At 42.5% G+C, this 19,408-nt stretch overlaps 1 protein-coding gene across 1 annotated transcript in view; it reads left to right on the plus strand.

The window, feature by feature from the left end:
* LOC120534772 (NACHT, LRR and PYD domains-containing protein 3-like) overlaps window positions 1-19,408 on the plus strand; it is a 139,032-nt gene that overhangs the window by 101,069 nt on the left and 18,555 nt on the right. Inside the window, exon 10 of the mRNA XM_039762352.1 lies at window positions 13,130-13,303. Coding sequence (XP_039618286.1) covers window positions 13,130-13,303 — 174 coding nt within the window. The remainder of the gene's footprint in view (window positions 1-13,129; window positions 13,304-19,408) is intronic.

A 19,408-nucleotide genomic window follows, 5' to 3' on the forward strand; every position in this document is an offset into this window, starting at 1 on the left:
CTTCCGGGGTAGGTCACGTGTCCATCGCCGGCACCCAACATGCGTAAGTCCTTCGTTTTATTCGTTCTCATGAATGAGAGAGCGCCATCACCGTTGGGTTTTTCTTCTGCCTCCTGCAGAGCCTCCGGATCGACATCTGGGAGGTATGTGCACGGGACAACATTTGTTATTTTAAAAAAAATTCTCAAACCCTTCCCCAGCACATACCTCCTTGAAGTCGTCCTCATCTGGATACTTTTCCCGATACGCGTAGCTGCTATATGGCTCATCTTGAGCGCAGGCAATACCGAGCGCTAGACCTCCGCTGTTGCTGGCGTTCTGCTTTGTCTTCTTTTTCCCCATTACGGACTTGAAAATAGGATTAGTGGTGATTTTCCTGTGTGTGTCTTAACACTGTCTTCTTAGGGTTCTGTCCATAATAAAATTTTTGTTTAAATACAGGTCCTCTGCCAAACTGACGGCCAGAGAATCCTGTCGGCTACGCCAATTGTGACAGATTAGGGCTCTCTCACTCCCTTGTACCCTCAGACCACTAGTCAGACACCAGGTAAAAAGTCCAAATAATTATTTTTTATTTTAATAATAATGTGCACAAAGTACACTCTTCTTCCACAATACTCAATAAATAAACAATACACAATTCTCAAATAAACCAATCCTCTACTCCCAGACGCTTAGTCACCCTGCCTCCCAACTCAGCTCGCCATCTGGGAGCTCCCATAATCCTTTAATATTCCTTGACCGGGAAGTGTTCCAATCCCCAGTCCATGTGATCTCCTATCACTTCCGGGTCTGATAAAAAAGTCCTTTTCTTCACCCCGGAAGCACGCCATTCCCCTTGTCCATGTGACTCGGATGTATTTCCGGGGCGTAGGGAAAATAAACCATGTTCCTCCCTGCAGTGTGTTCTAGCGGCCCCCACGGTATCCAACAGGGCTGTGAATAAAGACTTCAATGTCCATGATGCCCTGCTGGTCTTCGGGGCACCTCCATACTGCAGGGAGGGCTCCACCTGGCGGTGTGGGGGTATTGGCCGGAATGAACAGCTGGCCATACATCACAGTATCAAGGATTTTAACTTTATGTGTGCTGCTATAGATTTGTCTTGACTGGTTGAATACAAAATGGAAACTCCATTTTTAACCAACTGCAGTACCTTGACAGCATACAGTGACTATAAAAAGCCTACACACACCTTCCAAAATGGCAGATTTTGTGTGATAAAAAATGAATCCAAGATAAATCCTGACAGAACTTACTCCACCTTTATTGTAAAATTGCAGTGTGTACAAAGAAGGTGAAAACAAATCAGAAACTGTTTAGTGATAAAAGAAAAAAAAATCTGCACAAATTAAGGAAGTGGCTGAATTCAGAATCACCCAATCACAATAAGTCTCATCTCAAATAGTACTTAGTACACACCTGACATCAATTCAAGTGTCTCGGATTGAGCTCAGATAAAGTTTGAATGTTCCTGTTGGATTATTCTGATATCCTCTTGGTTATAGCATAGTCTAAAAGCTATTAACCACAAAGAGCTTTCAAAACATGAATGGGATATCATTATTGAAAGGTATCAAAAAGTATCTAAAAAGCATTAAACATCTCATGGAGCTCACTGAAGACAGTCATAAACAGGTGCAGAAAATATGGCTGAACAGTGACTATACCGAGATCAGGACATCCCTTCAACATTGATATGAAGACAAGGAGAAAACTGGTCAGGGGGGCCACCTATAGTTCTATAGCAACATTAAAGAGCTTCAGGATTTTATGGCAAGTCCTGGTTGTTCCCTACATGTGAAAACAATCAGTCATATTCTTCATATATCTGGGTTGGTCGGTAGGGGAGTAGGAAGTGTGACAGATAGGGAGCGCTATCGCAGTCCATGATTCCTTATCACCTCCGGGTCAGATAAAAAGTCATTTTCTTCACCCCAGAAGCACGTCATTCCTCTTGTCCATGTAACTCGGACGTACTTCCGGGGCATAGGACAAATAATAGTCCCTGGTTCTCCCTGGAGCGACCCCTGGTGGTCCCGACATTATCCAGCAGGGCTTTACAGGAAAACTCCATAGTCCATGATGCCTTGCTGGAATTTGGGGCATCTCCATGTCGCAGGGAGGGCTCCCTCTGACAGCCTGGGGGTATTGGCCGGTATAAATGTCCGGCTATGGACCACAGTACTCCCCCCTCAGTGAAGAACCATGGTTCGAAACGGCCAGCCCCGCGAGCGACGTCTTCCTTCAAGAGGTTTCATTGGTATGGGCCTCGTCTACATTCTGAATATTCCCGGGAGAAACTAGTGGGAACATTGAATAAATGAGTCATCCTATCCTCTGTCCTACAAGGACAATTTTGCTATACGTGGCCTGGCCTGCAGCATTCATAGCACAGCCGCACTCCCCTTGTTCATATTCCTTGGCAGGACTGAAAACACTTTGGAATCTCTGGCCCCACCCCTTTTCCCTCTGAGTAGGAGTCCTCCGCTGCCTCTGCTATCTCAGTGCCCTTTTTTACCCTATCAAGAGACCCCTTTGTCTCAATTGGGATCTCCTTTTTACTCTGGGGCTTTCCCACAGTCTGAGTCCCTTTACTGTCTGCACCCCTGTAGATTTATTTACGACTTGCTTGGGTGTCTTCAGGATCAGATTGTTCCGGGAGACAGAACCTTCCAGCTACTCTGACTCAATCGACCCTTCCACCAAGCAAATGGTCATCGTTTCGGCCTCTCTTGTAGGGCATGCAGCAACTTGGCACCCGCTATGGATTAAACGCGGGCCCGTGTCACTCTGCATCCCTATTTCATTATATATGGTACCGGTATTACTCACCTGTACTGCCACATCATATAGTATGGGAGGCTCCCATCCGATTCGCCGCAGGTACTCGTTTACCTTCCTTATGGGCGCTTCGTCCGTCTTTCCCAAATCTCTGACGATCTTCCTTATCGCCGTCAGCATCTGCAAAATATCTCTCATGGGCTCGATCAGTTTTTTGAGATCCCGCACGGTAAAAGAGTTATTTAATTCAGTCAGAGGCAGATTCACTTTCTCATTCTCCTTACCTGCTGGCCGGGAGCCAATGAGCCCGTCCACTGTCGGCACGTACTCTGACGGGTCTCACGGAGGCTGCTGGGAATTGGAGTTGTCTTTGGCCGAGGACCGGGTTCCTTCTTAGGCTGATTGCGGTCTGTCTTTATTAATTTTTCTGCAGACTGATCAGTCATTTCCCGGCCCTCCTTACCTTCTCGCGGGGAGAGCAGTGCTTCGCTCGCCTCCCCCTTCCTATTCGAAAAGTCCAAGTCCGTCTTTTTGTCAGCAGATGCGGACCTTCTCCTTCCCAGAACACACTGGGGTCGATTACGTGTCCCTTGCCAGCCGCCGAAATGCAGAAGTCTTCTTTAGTGCTTGTCGGCTCGAACAGGAGCGTGCCATAGTCTTCGTGAACGTTGTCTTGCTCCCGCAGAGCTTCCAGGTGATCTTCTTTGAGGTACATGCACGGGACAAAGTGTGTTATTTTAAATGTATTTGAAATTAAATCCCCAGCACATACATCAGAGCGATTGTCTGTTCCCGGAGGCTTCTCCCGACTAGTATAGCCACTCCTTAACTCCTCCTGAGCATCGGCCATTACGAACATGGCTCTTCCACTGGTGTTGTCACTCTGTTTGCCCTTCTTTTTCCCCATACCAGACTTGGTGAAGGTAGGTTCCAGCACTGTTGCTGTGTTTCTGGATGTCGTCTTTGTGGGGTTCTCTGCCCACAGAAAATTTTTAAACAGGTACTCTGCCAACCGGATGGCCAGAGAATCTTTCCGACTATGCCACTGTGACAGATAGGGGGCACTATCGCTCCCTTGAACCCTTGTCCAAGATGCCATACAGCAGATAAAAGTCCAAAAGTATGACCTTTTATTAATCTATATTGCACAAAGCACCCTCCTCTCCATAATACTCATTAACCAATAAACAAGTACAATAATCAATAATCCTCCTCTCCCAGACACGTTGCCACCGTTCCACCCAGCTCAGCTTGATGTCTGGGGCTTTCCCAGAGTCCTTTATAGTCCCTGACCCGGAAGTGTTTCCCGTCCTTCAGTCTATGATTTCTTATCACTTCCGGGTCAGATAAAAAGTTCTTTTCTTCACCCCGGAAGCACCTTTTGTCTATGTGACTCGGACGTACTTCCGGGGTGTAGGGCAAACAGTAGTCCCTGGTTCTCCCTGGAGTGACCCCTAGTGGTCCCGACGTTATCCAGCAGGGCTTTACAGGAAAACTCCATAGTTCATGATGCCCTGCTGGAATTTGAGGCATCTCTGAGGGTATTGGCTGGGATAAATGGCTGGCCATGGACCACAGAAGAAAGCCTTTTCTCACAAAGGAAAACATCCAAACCCATCTAAACTTTGCAAAATGGTATACCCAGTCTCCCACAACCACGTGGAAAAATGTATTATGTTCTGATGAGTCCAATGCTGAACTATTTGGCTAGAATTAAACAAGATATGTTTGGTGTCAAAATAATACAGCATCTCATCAAAAGAACACCATGAGACCAATAATGAAGCATGGTGTAGGTGTCATCAGGCTTTGGGGTTGCTTTTCTTCAGCTGGAACTGGGACATTATTCAATGTGGATGGAATCATGAAGTATCCATCTATTTTGGTACAAAACTTTCAAGCATCTGCTAGGAAGCTGGAGATGAAGATGAATTTCACATTTCAGCAGAAGATCGACCCAAAGCATAGATCAAAACCAACAATGCAATCCTTCCTATTCCACTAACAGCTGTGTTTGGTGGGCTCACAGTGGAGAATGACAAACAAACTGTGATTGCCTTTACTACACTATTGGCACGTAGACTTATCTTGCTCAACTGCCAGAATCCTAACTTTCCTCTTTTCAGTTAGTAGGTAACTGATATTTTACATTATCTGAAATTGGAAAAAAATCAAATTCTCACTAAGAGAACTTTTTCAAAACCTGGCAGGATCCAATCAATAACATTTCAGAATATGCTTTTAAATTGAGGAAGCAGATTCTCTTCCCCTTTTTATTTATAGACTTATTTATTTATTTTTTTATTATTAAAATTTTACTCTGTTTGTTGGCCTAGCTCTCTTTCTCACAGTTGGGGGTTGATTTGATTTCAGCTTAGTTTTGTAAAAATTGACTTGCTTATACGGAATGTTATTTACTTTTAATAATTAAAAAAAAATCAACAAAACAATGACTTCATAAAAGGAGGATCAATGTTCTGGAAAGGCCTAGCCAGAGCCCACCCAAACCTGTGAGGTGACCTAAAGAGAGCTGTGCACACAAAATGACCATTTGACAGATTTTGGGGATTGAGCAAAAATTGCCAAGCCCAGATGTGCCAAACCGCTAGACTTTTACACAAAATGACTGAGCTCTGTAATCAAATCAAAAGAGGCTTCAACTAAGTATTAGCTTATGGGGTCTGCACACTTATGAAATCAGGTTTTTATAGCATTCTTTCCTAAATTTCACTTCATAGTTTCTGATTTGTTTTCACCTTCTTTGTATAGATTGCTGCTGTACAATAAATGTAGTGTAAGCTCGGACACGATTTTTCTTGGTTTCATTTTTTTTATCATTTTGGAGGGGGTGGTGTAGACTTTTTACATCCACTGTATGTTGTGCTCCTGCTAGTAGTAAGTTGCAGCAATACAGGTGTGACAAGAACAAAGCCTGGACCAATAGTTGGTCTGTGTATTCAGTCAGAAGAAAGGAGTGAGAATCGTCCCCTATCTCATGCCAAAATAATTAAGCATCCTCCTTGTGTGTCGTCATCAGGAAGATTCCCAAATGAGGCATTACCAAACACCACTAATCTCAATGACTTATCTCTTCCCAGGTTTTGAAACTTCAAGGCCACTTTTGCAGAATGACCTTATTGGCGTCATGTATTGTTTGCACAGTAACAGGTTCTGTGCTGGTTGCTAAAATGTGGCCATCAAACAAGACATGTGCTTTGGTTGGCAATCCAGAGAGTTTGCCCTATTTTTGACTTAAGTTGTTCCAGTTAGGTGCACTGAGGGTATTGTCCCTTTTTAAGGCTCTAGAAGATTCTATTGCAATGGGTTGAAGATTCTTTATAAAACTTTCTTGCTGTATACTGTGGAGGCTGGCCCGGACACAGAGAAGCAGACACGTTCATTTTTCCCAACACACATTTATTTACACTATATACAATGTCCATAAGTGCCACACAAACCCCACAAGTCCCCAAAGTCCTGGCCACAACAATGCCTTGCTTTCTCTTCAGGCCGCTTCCTTGCCTCCTCCAGCAAGCTCAGTCCACTCCACTCTCGGCTCTCGCCTCGAAGGAAGGGAGGCGGCCCCTTTTATTGCACCTGGATGTGTTCCAGGTGCTTCCCGGCAATCTCCCACCGACACACCCCCGTGTGGCGGAAGCGCCGGCTGTATCCCTGGAAGCACTCCGGGTGTCCCTGGTCCTCTTCCTCCCAGCACTTCCTGGTGTGGTGGAAGTGCTGAGGTCCAGGGCTCCAAAGGCATGGGGGCGCCCCCTGGCGGTGACCATGGGCCCCTACAGGGTGGAGCTTCAAAGCTCTGTACCCGTGGCCCCCAAAGGAATCAGGGCGGTCGCCCCCAGATGGTCTGGGGAAGGCTCAAGCCCTAAACCGGTCCTCCTGGGCGTCCCGGCCAAGTCACCACCCCAGCAGCCTCTGACAATACATATTGCTCCATTGACAATTACAACTTCCAGTCCCACATAGCCGAAGTGCTCCTACCCTTCATCACAATCCTGGAAAGGGGATCTGAGGTATGGAATGACTGAGATAGAAAACTTATGAGTGTCTGCACATATAAAATCATCAACATGCCATGCAAAAAATCCATCCTCAGTACCATCTTCATCTAACAAGTAAAAAAAAAAAAACTGCAGGGTCCACTTGTGCCACATTTCCACCCGTCTTCAGCATGATCTCCTTGATTTTATTATACCAGTAAAGTGGCACATCTATGAGACCACACACACGTTTTCTGAGACTCCATAGTTTTCTTTCAGTTTTCACCTCAGGAGATATATGAATATAAATATAGTGAGATGCCCTGTAGAAAGTACATTTGATATCCAATGAATGAAAGAAGTTGGAGAGGTTCTGATAAACTTGTTGGTGAATCACTTTTGAGCCCATTTCTATCTTATTTCTTAAACTCTCTTGCCAATGTGGCATGCTTTGGATTCAATTCCTGCTGAAGTGCATATTCATTTTGTGTAGATAGATAGATTGGGTGTGACGAGGATGGATAGGATTAGAAATGAGGACATTAGAGGGTCAGCTCAAGTTGGACGGTTGGGAGACAAAGTCAAAGAGGCGAGATTGCATTGGTTTGGTCATGTGCAGAGGGGAGATGCTGGGTATATTGGGAAAAGGAGGTTAAGGATAGAGGTGACAGGGAAGAGGAAAATAGGAAGGCCGAAGAGAAGGTTTATGGATGTGGTGAGAGAGGACATGAAGCTGCTGGGTGTGACAGAACAAGATGCAGAAAACAGAAAGATATGGAAAAAGATGGTCTGCTGAGGCAACCCCTAACAGGAGCAGCCGAAATAATAATAAGAAGAAGATAAAATGATTTTTACATATATGATAGATAGATAGATAGATAGATAGATAGATAGATAGATAGATAGATAGATAGATAGATAGATAGATAGATAGATAGATAGATAGATAGATAGATAACTTTGTTTGTCCCCAGGGGGAAATTTGGCAATAGAGATAATGATTGAACATAACACAAGGAGAATTACAGTAACTATATGTGAAAATATTAAATGATAGCACATATTTATAACATATTAAACTGTAAATGGTAGTAATTAGATAAAATTAATGCAACAAAAAAAGCATAAATAATCAGTGACAACCCTACATTTTTGGTGCCCTATTATGGGGGATCCATTTGTAATCAGCAAAGATGTTAATTTTAATTTTAATTTTAGCAAATATTTTGTATTGAATGCCACTATTTAATTATTATTATAATGTTTTAAAACCCCCTTCTCATAGAGTAGACACCCAAACTTTTTAAGCAATGTGGACTAAAGTCCCATCTGAACCCTGAAGCTTAAACATCATTATTTTCATAGTATTTTAACTCATATTTATATAATAGAAACTAATTATCAAAGACAAATACAGTACATACAAATATAAATAGATAATAATCTAATAAACAAAAAGGAAAGAAAATGCTTTTCACATGATGATAAAGAAAACTAAAAATCAGTAAAAAGTACAATTATATCAAGCATTCTATAAAGTGATCGATAAATACTGTATATATAATGAACATAATTAAGGACAATACATAGAATTCAAACAGACAATTTTTTAATAATAATAATTCATTTTATTTATAAGGCACTTTACATTTTTAGTAAACCTCAAAGTGCTACATAAAAATAAAATCAAACAAAGACACAAGATAAAAACAAAGATAAAAAAATAATTAAAGGCAATTTTGTTAATAAGCTTTCCTAAATAGAAAAGTCTTTAGCTGTTTTTTAAAACAGCCCACAATCTCCTGTGTTTTCAGGCTCTCTGGTAGGCCATTCCAGAGCCATGGAACAGCCAATGTAAAGGCTCTGTCACCCATTGTACGAAGTCTGGTCATTGGGGGGCGAAGGCGATGGGTATTGCAAGACGAAGGTTTCTTGTAGTGGATTGTAATATAAGAAGTTCCTTAAGGTATTTTAGAGCATTTCCATGGATACACTGATGAGTGAGCAGTTAGAGTTTGTATTCGATACGGGGATGGACAGGGAGCCAATGAAGTGACTGGTGAGATGTGTTCATATTTCCGCACCCTCATCAGGATTCTTGCAGCACTATTTTGAATTTGTTGGAGCTTTTGAAGACTCTTGATGGGTATCCCGATGGGGAGTGCATCACAGTATTCCAGCCTGGATGAGACACATCACAGAGGGAGAGGTCGGACGGAGTTTGGCTATGTTTCAGAGATGGGGTAATGCAATTTTGCAGAGGTGATGGACATGTGTAAAAATGACAAATGGGAGTCTAATTTGACACCCAAATTAGTAACAGAAGGGGAGAAAGTAAAGGTATGACCAGTAACGGAATTACAATTTAGGAACAAAGTTGATGGGGGTACCAATTAAAAGAGCTTCAAGTTTGGTGCTGTTCAGCTTAAGAAAGTTCTTGGACATCCAAGCCTCAATCTTATCAAAGCAGGAGGAAAGAGTCGATGAAGGTGTAAAAGAAGTCAAATCCATTCTTGCATAGAGCTGTGTATCATCGGCATAGCAATGGAATGAAACTCCATGCCTGCGGATGATATGACCCAGGGGTAGCATATAGAAATTAAAAAGGGTCGGCCCAAGGACAGGTGACCAAACAGGTGACATTGTGGGTATGAGATTTAGCATACCCTAGGACCACATACTCAGTCCACTCCAAAGGAATGCCAGAAAGTCCAATTATATAATGAAGATGATGAAGGAGAACATTATGATCTACCGTATCAAATGCAGCTGTGAGATCCATAAGGATAAGGAGTGATAGAGGGCCCTGGTCAGCAGCCATCAGGAGGTCATTGGTGACTCTGACCAGGGCTGTCTCTGTACTGTGAGAAGATCGGAAACCAGATTAAATTTTTTCAAACTGATTGAATTTTTTAAAGGTGATCCTGAAGCTGGACCTAAACAACCTTTTCCAAAACCTTAGACAAAAATGGAAGGTTGGAAATCACTTCGGGATCAAAAAAGGATTGTTTTTAAAGAGGTCTAATTATTGCAGTTTTCAAGGCTAGTGGAACTAAGCCACTCTGAAGGGAGTGATTAATGATATCAGCAATAAGAGGGCTTATGTCTGATACATTAGCTTTTACTAGAGAAGTAGGAAAAGGGTCCAAAGAACATGTTGAAGGCCTCATCCTCTGGATGCCCTCAACTTCTTTACCTGTAGTACAAAAGAACTGGGAGAAGCAGCCCATTGGCTTTGATATGGAAACATCCAGCGATGGAGGCTGGAAACAGACAATGAGGAGCGGAAGGTGTGTACCTTAGAGGTGTATAATACTGGTCTTCTTATATGGTGACTGGAGCACAGACCTGTACAAGTTACTTCGTAATGTTGGGGCACCGACTGGGTGTCTCCGTTTTATGAAGTAAGGCAAAACTAAACAAAACTGGACGTGAGGGCCTCAACAAAACACAGCTTTTCATCTGAATAGAAAAATTTCCTTTGAGTTTGTTTCATCATGATGGCGCATGAACTGTCACTGTTGTTGGGTCCAACAGCAAAATCAATCCAATGGGAAACAGCAGGTTTTCAAGAGTCCCAAACAAAAGGACCGGGGCAGCTCTGAGCACTGTGACTAAGTCAGTTGCCCTCATTTGGTGGCTTCTCAGAACTGCAGGTGGAAAAAGAGAGACAGTGTGAGTGCCCCATCTCGTCTCAGAGTGGTATCACTTACCTCAGCAGAGACAGGAAGGTAATTTTCTGGCACACATGGCACACTTTTTCATATGAAAAAATTGGGAACCCCTCTTAATTCTTTGGATTTTATTTATCATCATTCCTTTTAATATATGACATGCCTTATGGAAACAGTAGTATTTCAACAATGACATTAAGTTTATCAGATTAACAGAAAATATGCAATATGCATCATAACAATCTTATATATCATATCATATATATTGCATGTTCTCCCTGTGTCTGCGTGGGTTTCTTCTGGGTACTCCGGTTTCCTTCCACAGTCCAAAGACATGCAGGTTAGGTGCATTTGCGATCATAAATTGTCCCTAATGTGTGCTTGGTGTGTGTGTGTGGCCTTCCCGGCCAATGTTCGTTTCCCAGTCTCCTGTGTGGCTCCATGGGACATCCACAGCCTGTTTGGGAGATGGGGTGGCCGCTAGGGGGTGCTGCCGAGACTCAACAACCTGGCTGGACGAGTCATCAGCCCCACCCGGATGTGCAATTGGGACCAGGTTGTCACAATGTCGGAGGATTTTGGACCAATGTCTTCCATCCACACAGTTTCTCCAAGTTGGCAATGCTCCAGGCTTCTTTTATACTGCTTAGTACACGTCCAGGCTCCCATTACAATTCCAAACAAGGCCAGACAATTCGTGCTGACATCAGACAGTAGGTTCAAATAACACTCAGTTTTGCTTCAGGCTGACGACACATTCCTCCAGCTGTCCCTGTCAGTCTTATCCTACTAAGGCCCCACTATTGAACTACTGACATTTCTTGTATTAAATGTGGCTCAGCACTGCATGTTACACAGAAAAGAAATGAAAAATACATTTTTAAAGGTTTAAACCGAAACAGTGACATAAATCTTAATATTATAACAAACTTATTATAACAACCCTGCGATGCACTGGCGCCTTGTCCATTTGTTGATCCTGCTTTGTACCAAATGACTGATGTGACAAACTTTAACTGCCTTTTTGCCTTACCCTGGATAAGTGGATTGAGAGAACAGATGGACAGATCTCTGATCTCACACACATGTGATTTGTGTTGTCTATGTCAGACTTATAAGACATATGTTTATGTTAACACACTTATAGATTCTTCTTTTTTTTCAGGCCGTGTTTCTGTTTGAGTGTGATGGTGGTCATGTTATATTCATATTTTTTGACGAGAAATGTATTCAATTTCATGTGAAGTAGACAGGCCTGCTAACTTGTTTACACTGCTTGTGCTGCAGCAATCAGTGACACTTTGAGAATTTTTTCTCATAACATGTATTTGCACTTCATTTTTTTCATTCTTGTTTTAACATGGAGTTGATAGCTTGGAAATGTAATCATAAATGTAACAAATGTTTAAGAACTATTTATGATTCCTGTAAAATTAAGAAATAGAATTAAATTTGGTGTCAAACACAGTATGATTTGTTTGGGACTTGAAATTTAAGACTTGACTCATTACTTGCTCGTATTGACTTGAGACTTACTTGTTACTTGACAAACAGTAAGTTGTTCCCAACTTTCCGAAAATCCATAAAGAATCATTCAGGCATCCTGTTGAACCCATACATTCAGAGAATTCCAGCTGGCAAAGAGCTAAAGTGTGAGGATATCACATTGGCGAGTCTAATAAAGTGCCCCCTGAGGGTCCGCTCACTCATCTTTGAGGACTTTGCACTGATGTTACACACCAGCTGAACAGATCTGCTCTCCTTTGTCCAATTCACAGCGGCCATGTCCCTTGGTATTTGCACTAACACTCACTCCTGCACTCCCACAGGCCTCTCACCCACTGTACACACAGGGGTCCCTGTTACAATAACGCTTTGTCTATGATGTGGTCATCAGACGTGTAATATTTAAATGTGTGTGGTGTGTTAATGTTGGACATTATAGCTAAGATGAAGCTTTTTAAGAGAATAAAATACGTAAATAAGAATGTGGAGCTCATAAGGAAAGGCTAACGTGGTGTGTGATGAGCGCTCATTGCTGTCCTGAGACTCAGATCTGAATAAGAAGGAGTGGAAAATTAATGTTTGTTTCAATGTTCATTTGAGTTAAACAAACATCAGAAACTTCACTCAAACTAATAAACAAAGATTGACTGGTCAGCAGAGACACACAGCATGATGGGAGGGCATTAAGATTGGACTGTCCAGTGCTTGTTATTTTACTGCTACATTTTCCAATTTGTTTTTTCTGTTTTTGTTTTTGACATTAAGATTTCCAAACCAGGCTAGCAGTTTATAAATACAAACAGACTCAATACGAAATTTATAAAAGAGTGTCATCATGGAAGGACTCACACTACAAAGGCTCAGCTTCCTTCAGCAGTTGAGCTGCTGCTGTCCCTTTTTGCCGATGGCTTCTGTGCGTCCCTTAAAAGTCAGCTGTGAGTCTACATGTCAGTCTGAATGACTTGGCACCAGTCAGTCCAGCATGAAGGCAGGAGACCCTGTCAGTAATATAGTGCCTTACTTTATAAGAATGGCAGTGGTCTCGTGTTCAAACTGCACTTCAGTGACAAGTCAGAATACAAGCGGCCATTGAACCTTTGTGTTTTTTGTCCTTCTGTCTGTCTGTCTGTCTCTCCTCATGTCCTCACTTCTCTCTCTTCTTCTCCACAGCCTTTCTCGTTGTGGTCTCACCTCCACGTGTTGCTCAGCTCTCTCCTCAACTCTTTCTTCTCCACACTCACGACTGACTAAACTGAACCTGAACAGAAACAACTTGGAGGATTCAGGAGTGGATCAGCTGTGTGAGGGGCTGAGGAGTGAAAACTGCAAAATAGAGAAACTGGGGTAGGTGAACAACAAGTGTGTGTGTGTATCTGTGTCTGTGTGTCTCATGAATTTTATTTCTTGTCACTTTATGGCTCTGACTTTTCCACTCCCATAACACAAACGCTGTGTTTAATCAGGACAGGCTGCAGCGTCCCTTATGGACAGACAGATGGACGTGAGGTGACACAACTGGAGATTTCACTTTAATAATTCAATTCATAAAGACAGCATTGTGACCCTGAGCCCCTCCACCACACTGGTCACTCTCCTCATCCTCTCTGTCCAGACTGTTGTTTTGTTTCTTGTCCCTCAACCCATCATTGTCCATTCTTTATTTTAATCTCATACTTGTTCCCGTCCTCTATTGTCACTTTATACCTTACACTCCTCTGATGTCCTCACTAAAGTTTGTTAAAAAATCATTTCTTCTTCTTCTTTCGGCTGCTCCCGTTGCAATGTTTCCCAAACTCGGTCGCTGCAGGTTTTTGTTCCAACCAGCTTCTGTTTTTAATTGAACTCTTGGGCTAATTAAGTGAACTGATATTTCTCAAGTTCTGTGTTTAGGGAACAATATATTAATTAGAAAACTAAGTTTGCTAAAAAATATATATATATATATATATATATATATATATATATATATATATATATATATATTAAAATGTACCAAGCAGTTATATAGGAATAATGTATTTTTTTTCTTTTTAACAGCATTTTCATCTTGATTTTAATTCTACTTCTCTATGTCTTCAAATTGTTTAATTAATTCAATATTTACTAATTAGTTGGTCTGACTCTAAAGTAGTGGCTTTTGATTATTCAGGGTTGTTTGCCTGGGTGTCTGCTCTGCTTGTTTTTAATTGTCATTATTAAGATACAACGAAGGGGAAAAACTGCACAGAGAAAGGGCAAAGTATAATGAAATCAACAAAAGAGAGTTAAGCATTATAGCAAAAGCAGAAATATTTCTAAATATCTTAAATATGTAAAAATCATGCTGCTAAGCTTTTCTGAATGTAGAATAAAAGAAAAAAAAATACAAGCTAATTAAATGAGATCAGTGCTATCAGATATTGTCACTGATTAGGAATCTGGTTGTAACAAAAAATTGCAGCCACAGGGGGTCCACCAGGACCGAGTCTGGGAAACACTGTGTTAGAGGTTGCCACAGCACATCATCTTTTTCCATATCTTCCTGTCCTTGTCATCTTGTTTTGTTATACCCATCACCTGCATGTCTTCTCTCACCACATCTGAAACCCTTTGCTTAGGCCTTCCTCTTTTCCTCTTCCCTGGTAGCTCTATACTTAGCATCCTTTCCCCAATATTCCTTGCATCTCTCCTCTGCACACGTCCAAACCAGCACAATCTCGCCTCTCTGACTTTGTCTCCCAACCATGCAACCTGAACTGACCCTCTAATGTCCTCATTTCTAATCCTGTCCATTCTCGTCACATACAATGTAAATCTTAGCATCTTTAACTCTGCCACCTCCAGCTTTGTCTCCTGCTTTCTGGTCAGTGCCACCGTCTCCACCCCATATTACATAGCTGGTCTCACTACCATCCTGTAGACCTTCCCTTTCACTCTTGCTGATATCCGTCTGTCACAAATCACTCCTGACACTCTTCTTCACCCATTCCACCCTGCCTGCACTCTCTTTTTCACCTCTCTTCCATAATCCCCATTACTCTGTACTTTTGATCCCAAATATTTAAACTCATCCACCTTCGCCAACTCTACTCCTTGCATCCTCACCATTCCACTGACCTCCCTCTCATTTACACACATGTATTCTGTCTTGTTTCTACTGACCTTCATTCCTCTCCTCTCTAGAGCATATCTCCACCTCTACAGGATCTCCTCAACCTGCTCCCTACTATCACTACAGATCACAATGTCATCAGCAAACATCATAGTCCACGGGGACTCCTGTCTAATCTTATCTGTCAACCTGTCCATTGCCATTGCAAATAAGAAAGAGCTTAGAGCCGATCCCTGATGTAATCCCACCTCCACCTTGAATGCATCCGTCTCTCCTACCACAGACCTCACCATTGTCACACTTCCCTCGTACATATCCTGTACAACTCTTACATACTTCTCTGCCACTCCCGACTTCCTCATACAATACCACAACTCCTCTTGAGGCACCCTGTCCTATGCTTTTTCCAGGTCCACAAAGACACAATGCAACTCCTCCTGGCCTTCTCTAAACTTCTCCATCACCCTCAGAGCAAATATCACATCTGTGGTGCTCTTTCTTGGCATGAAACCATACTGCTGCTCACTAATCATCACCTCACTTCCTAACCTAGCTTCCACTACTCTTTCCCATAACTTCATGCTGTGGCTCATCAATTTTATCCCCCTGTAGTTACTGCAGTCCTCCACATCCTCCTTAGTCTTAAATATTGGCACCAGTACACTTCTTCATTACTCCTCAGGCATCCTCTCATTTTCCAAGATTCCATTAAACAATCTGGTTAAAAATGCCACTGCCATCTCTCCTAAACACCTCCATGCTTCCACAGGTATGTCATCTGGACCAACGGCCTTTCCATTTTTCATCCTCTTCATAATAATAATAATAATTTATTACATTTATATAGCGCTTTTCAAGGCACTCAAAGCGCTTTACATACAAGGGGGGGATCTCCTCAACCACCACCAGTGTGCAGCATCCACCTGGATGATGCGACGGCAGCCATAGTGCCAGAACGCCCACCACACACCAGCTTACTGGTGGAGAGGAGACAGAGTGATGAAGCCAATCAGTGTATGGGGATGATTAGGAGGCCATGACGGTCAGAGGCCAATGGGCAAATCTGGCCAGGATGCCGGGGTAACACCCCTACTCTTTCCGAAAGACATCCTGGGATTTTTAATGACCACAGAGAGTCAGGACCTCGGTTTAACATCTCATCCGAAAGACGGTGCTTTTTTACAGTATAGCGTCCCCATCACTATACTGGGGCATTAGGACCCACACAGACCACAGGGTGAGCACCCCCTGCTGGCCTCACTAACACCTCTTCCAGCAGCAACCTAGTTTTTCCCAGAAGGTCTCCCATTCAGGTACTGACCAGGCTCAACCCTGCTTAGCTTCCGTGGGCAACCAGTCTAGGGCTACAGGGTTCATAGCTGTCCTTACTTCCTCCTTGCTTATCCGTTGCACTTCCTGATTCTCCACATCATCCAACCATCTCTCTCTCTCGTTCTCTTCATTTATCAGCCTCTCAAAGTACTCTTTCCATCTGCTCAACACACTCTCCTCGCTTGTGAGTACATTTCCATCTTTATCCTTTATCACCCTAACCTGCTGCACATCCTTCCCAGCTCAGTCCCTCTGTCTAGGCAATTGGTACAGGTCCTTTTCTCCCTCCTTAGTGTTCAACCCCTCATACAACTCATCATACGTCTTTTCTTTAGCCTTCGACACCTCTCTTGTCACCTTGCGCCTTATCTTCTTCTACTCTTGGCTAATGTGTGCATCTCTCTGAGTATCCCAAATCTTCTTTACCATCCTCTTTCCCTATATACCCTCCTGTACTTCCCCATTCCACCACCAGGTTTCCTTTTCCTCCTTCCTCATACCAAGCACCCTTCTTGCTGTCACCCTTACTACTTCTGCTGTAGTTGCCCAACTTTCTGGTAACTCTTCACTGCCACCCAGTGCCTGTCTCACTTCCTCCCTAAACTCAACTTTGCAATCTTCCTTTTTCAACTTCCACTATTTGATCCTTGGCTCTGCCCTCACTCTCTTCCTCTTCTTTATCTCCAACGTCATCCTACAGACCACCATCCTATCTTGCTTAACTACACTTTCCCCTGCCATCACTTTGCAGTCTTCAATCTCATTCAGATTGACTCTTCTACATATGATGTAACCTACCTGTGTGCATCTTCCTCCACTCTTGTATGTCATCCTATGTTCCTCCCTCTTCTTAAAATACATATTCACCACAGCCATGTCCATCCTTTTGGCAAAATCCACTATCTTCTGACCTTCTTCATTCCTCTCCTTGACACCATACCTACCCATCACCTCCTTGTCTCCTCCTTTCCTTCACCAACATGTCCATTGAAATCCGCTCCAATCACCACTTTCTGTCCCTTTGGTACACTGTTCATCACTTCATCCAACTCACTCCAAAAACTTCTTTCTCATCCATTGCACACCTAATTTGCGGTGCATATGCACTAACAACATTCATCATCACACCTCCTATTTCCAGCTTTATAATCATGAATCTATCTGACACTCTGGACATACTGTTCCTTCAGAATAACCCCTACCCCATTTCTTCTCCCATCCACACAATAAGAGAACAATTTGAATCCACCTCAGATCCACCTGGCCTTACTCCCCTTCCATTTAGTCTCTTGCACGCAAAATATATCAAACTTCCTTCTCTCCATCCATCATATCTGCTATCTCTCTCCCCTTACCAGTCACACTTCCAACATTCAAAGTTCCTACCCCCAGTTCCACTCTCCTCTTTCCTCCAGACACATCTTCCCCCTCTTCTTCTCCTTCTTCGGCCAAAAGTAGCTCAATTTCTGCCAGCACCCTGTTGGCTAACAGTACTGGTGGTGGTCGTTGTTAACCCGGGGCTCGACCAATCAGGTATGGAAATTTGTATTGTTCTCCACATATTGATTTGGCAAAATTTTTCACCAGATGCCCTTCCTGATGTAAACTTCCCCATTTATCCCACTTGGGACCAACAATAAGTAAAACACTGGTTTGTGCATCCCATGTGGCTGCATTTGTTAAAAATCACTAAAATTGAAAAAGGAGGAGAAACACAGTCAGTGGGAAGAAAATAGCCAACTAAAGTGACAGAAGACAAATAGGAGTGGACAGCTAGATCGAGACTGAAGTGACAAATAGGAATACAGAGAAAAGCGGTGCAAAGACAAGGAGACAGAAGAGAAGGAGATGAACAGAATGAAGAACAGAATGAATTAAAGAGGAGGACAAGGCAGTGGATAAGGAGAAGGAGAGGGAGGAGGACAGACAGAGGAACAGGAGGAAAGGTGGACAGCAGCAGTAGAAATGACCAGCCTTGTTACTCTCACTACACGTTCTTCTTCTTCATTCAGCTGCTCCCATTAGGGGTTGCCACAGCGGATCTTCTTTTTCCATTTAACTCTTACTGCACCACTTGGAGTATTTATATCACTGTATCTGAGTGGGAATCACAGCTCTACAGCAGCTGATCAGAAAGAGAATTATCAGTATACAGCATCAAGTACACGCTGCCTCAGCCATGCTGTCTATTTGAACTACTCTCATACAGCAAACACTTCAGAGCCTTTCCTGTATTGACCTCGCGGTTCAGAAACAGTTTCATCCCAAGAACTCTAAACACACTCAATCAGTCCATCAAGTACTCCTTGTAGAACTGTTTGTACTTATAAGTAGAATTACCTCACTGTAAACTTGCACTACAATTATAATATTGCACAACCTGAACCACTTTATAAAGCGCGTATTTACATATGATGACAATATCATTTTTAAGATGAAATGCACCAAAATATGTTTATTATATTATACAGATAAAACTTTACCTTCATTTAAATAATCTATATTGTTAAAAATTAAACATGTGAGTTCATGGTGCCGCAGCGCTAGTGAGGAGCTGGCGCTCCGTTCACGTATTGTTCCTGCCTCACGCTGTATTCTTGCTGAGGCTGGCGCGACAATGGAAGGATAGATGGATGGAATAATTAAACATAAACTACAAAGATATTTCAATGTTCCTTAAAAGTTTTGAAGAATCTGTGTTCTAAGTTAACAGATGGCTCAACATCTATTACAGAGCTGATTGTGTGGCAATTGGGTATTTGGAGAAAGAAAAGTAAGGACAGGAATTGGGGGTTAGTATGTTTGAAAGAGACAGTACTGCTGCAATAAATTATTTCATCGATGGTCATGCACGGTGCAGCAAGCATCTTGTGTGAGGCATGAACAATCACTGCGCCATCGTGTTCCCATGTTTAATAACATGCTTTAACCCCTATCATCATGAAAATGATATCACGTATACATCTCAGTATTTTAATTATTCAGAGATCTGTAATATCACGAATGTAATGGATTCTGTGTCCTGT

This window comes from Polypterus senegalus, chromosome 8 (assembly GCF_016835505.1).
Source record: "Polypterus senegalus isolate Bchr_013 chromosome 8, ASM1683550v1, whole genome shotgun sequence".
Classification (NCBI taxonomy): Eukaryota; Metazoa; Chordata; class Cladistia; order Polypteriformes; family Polypteridae; genus Polypterus; species Polypterus senegalus.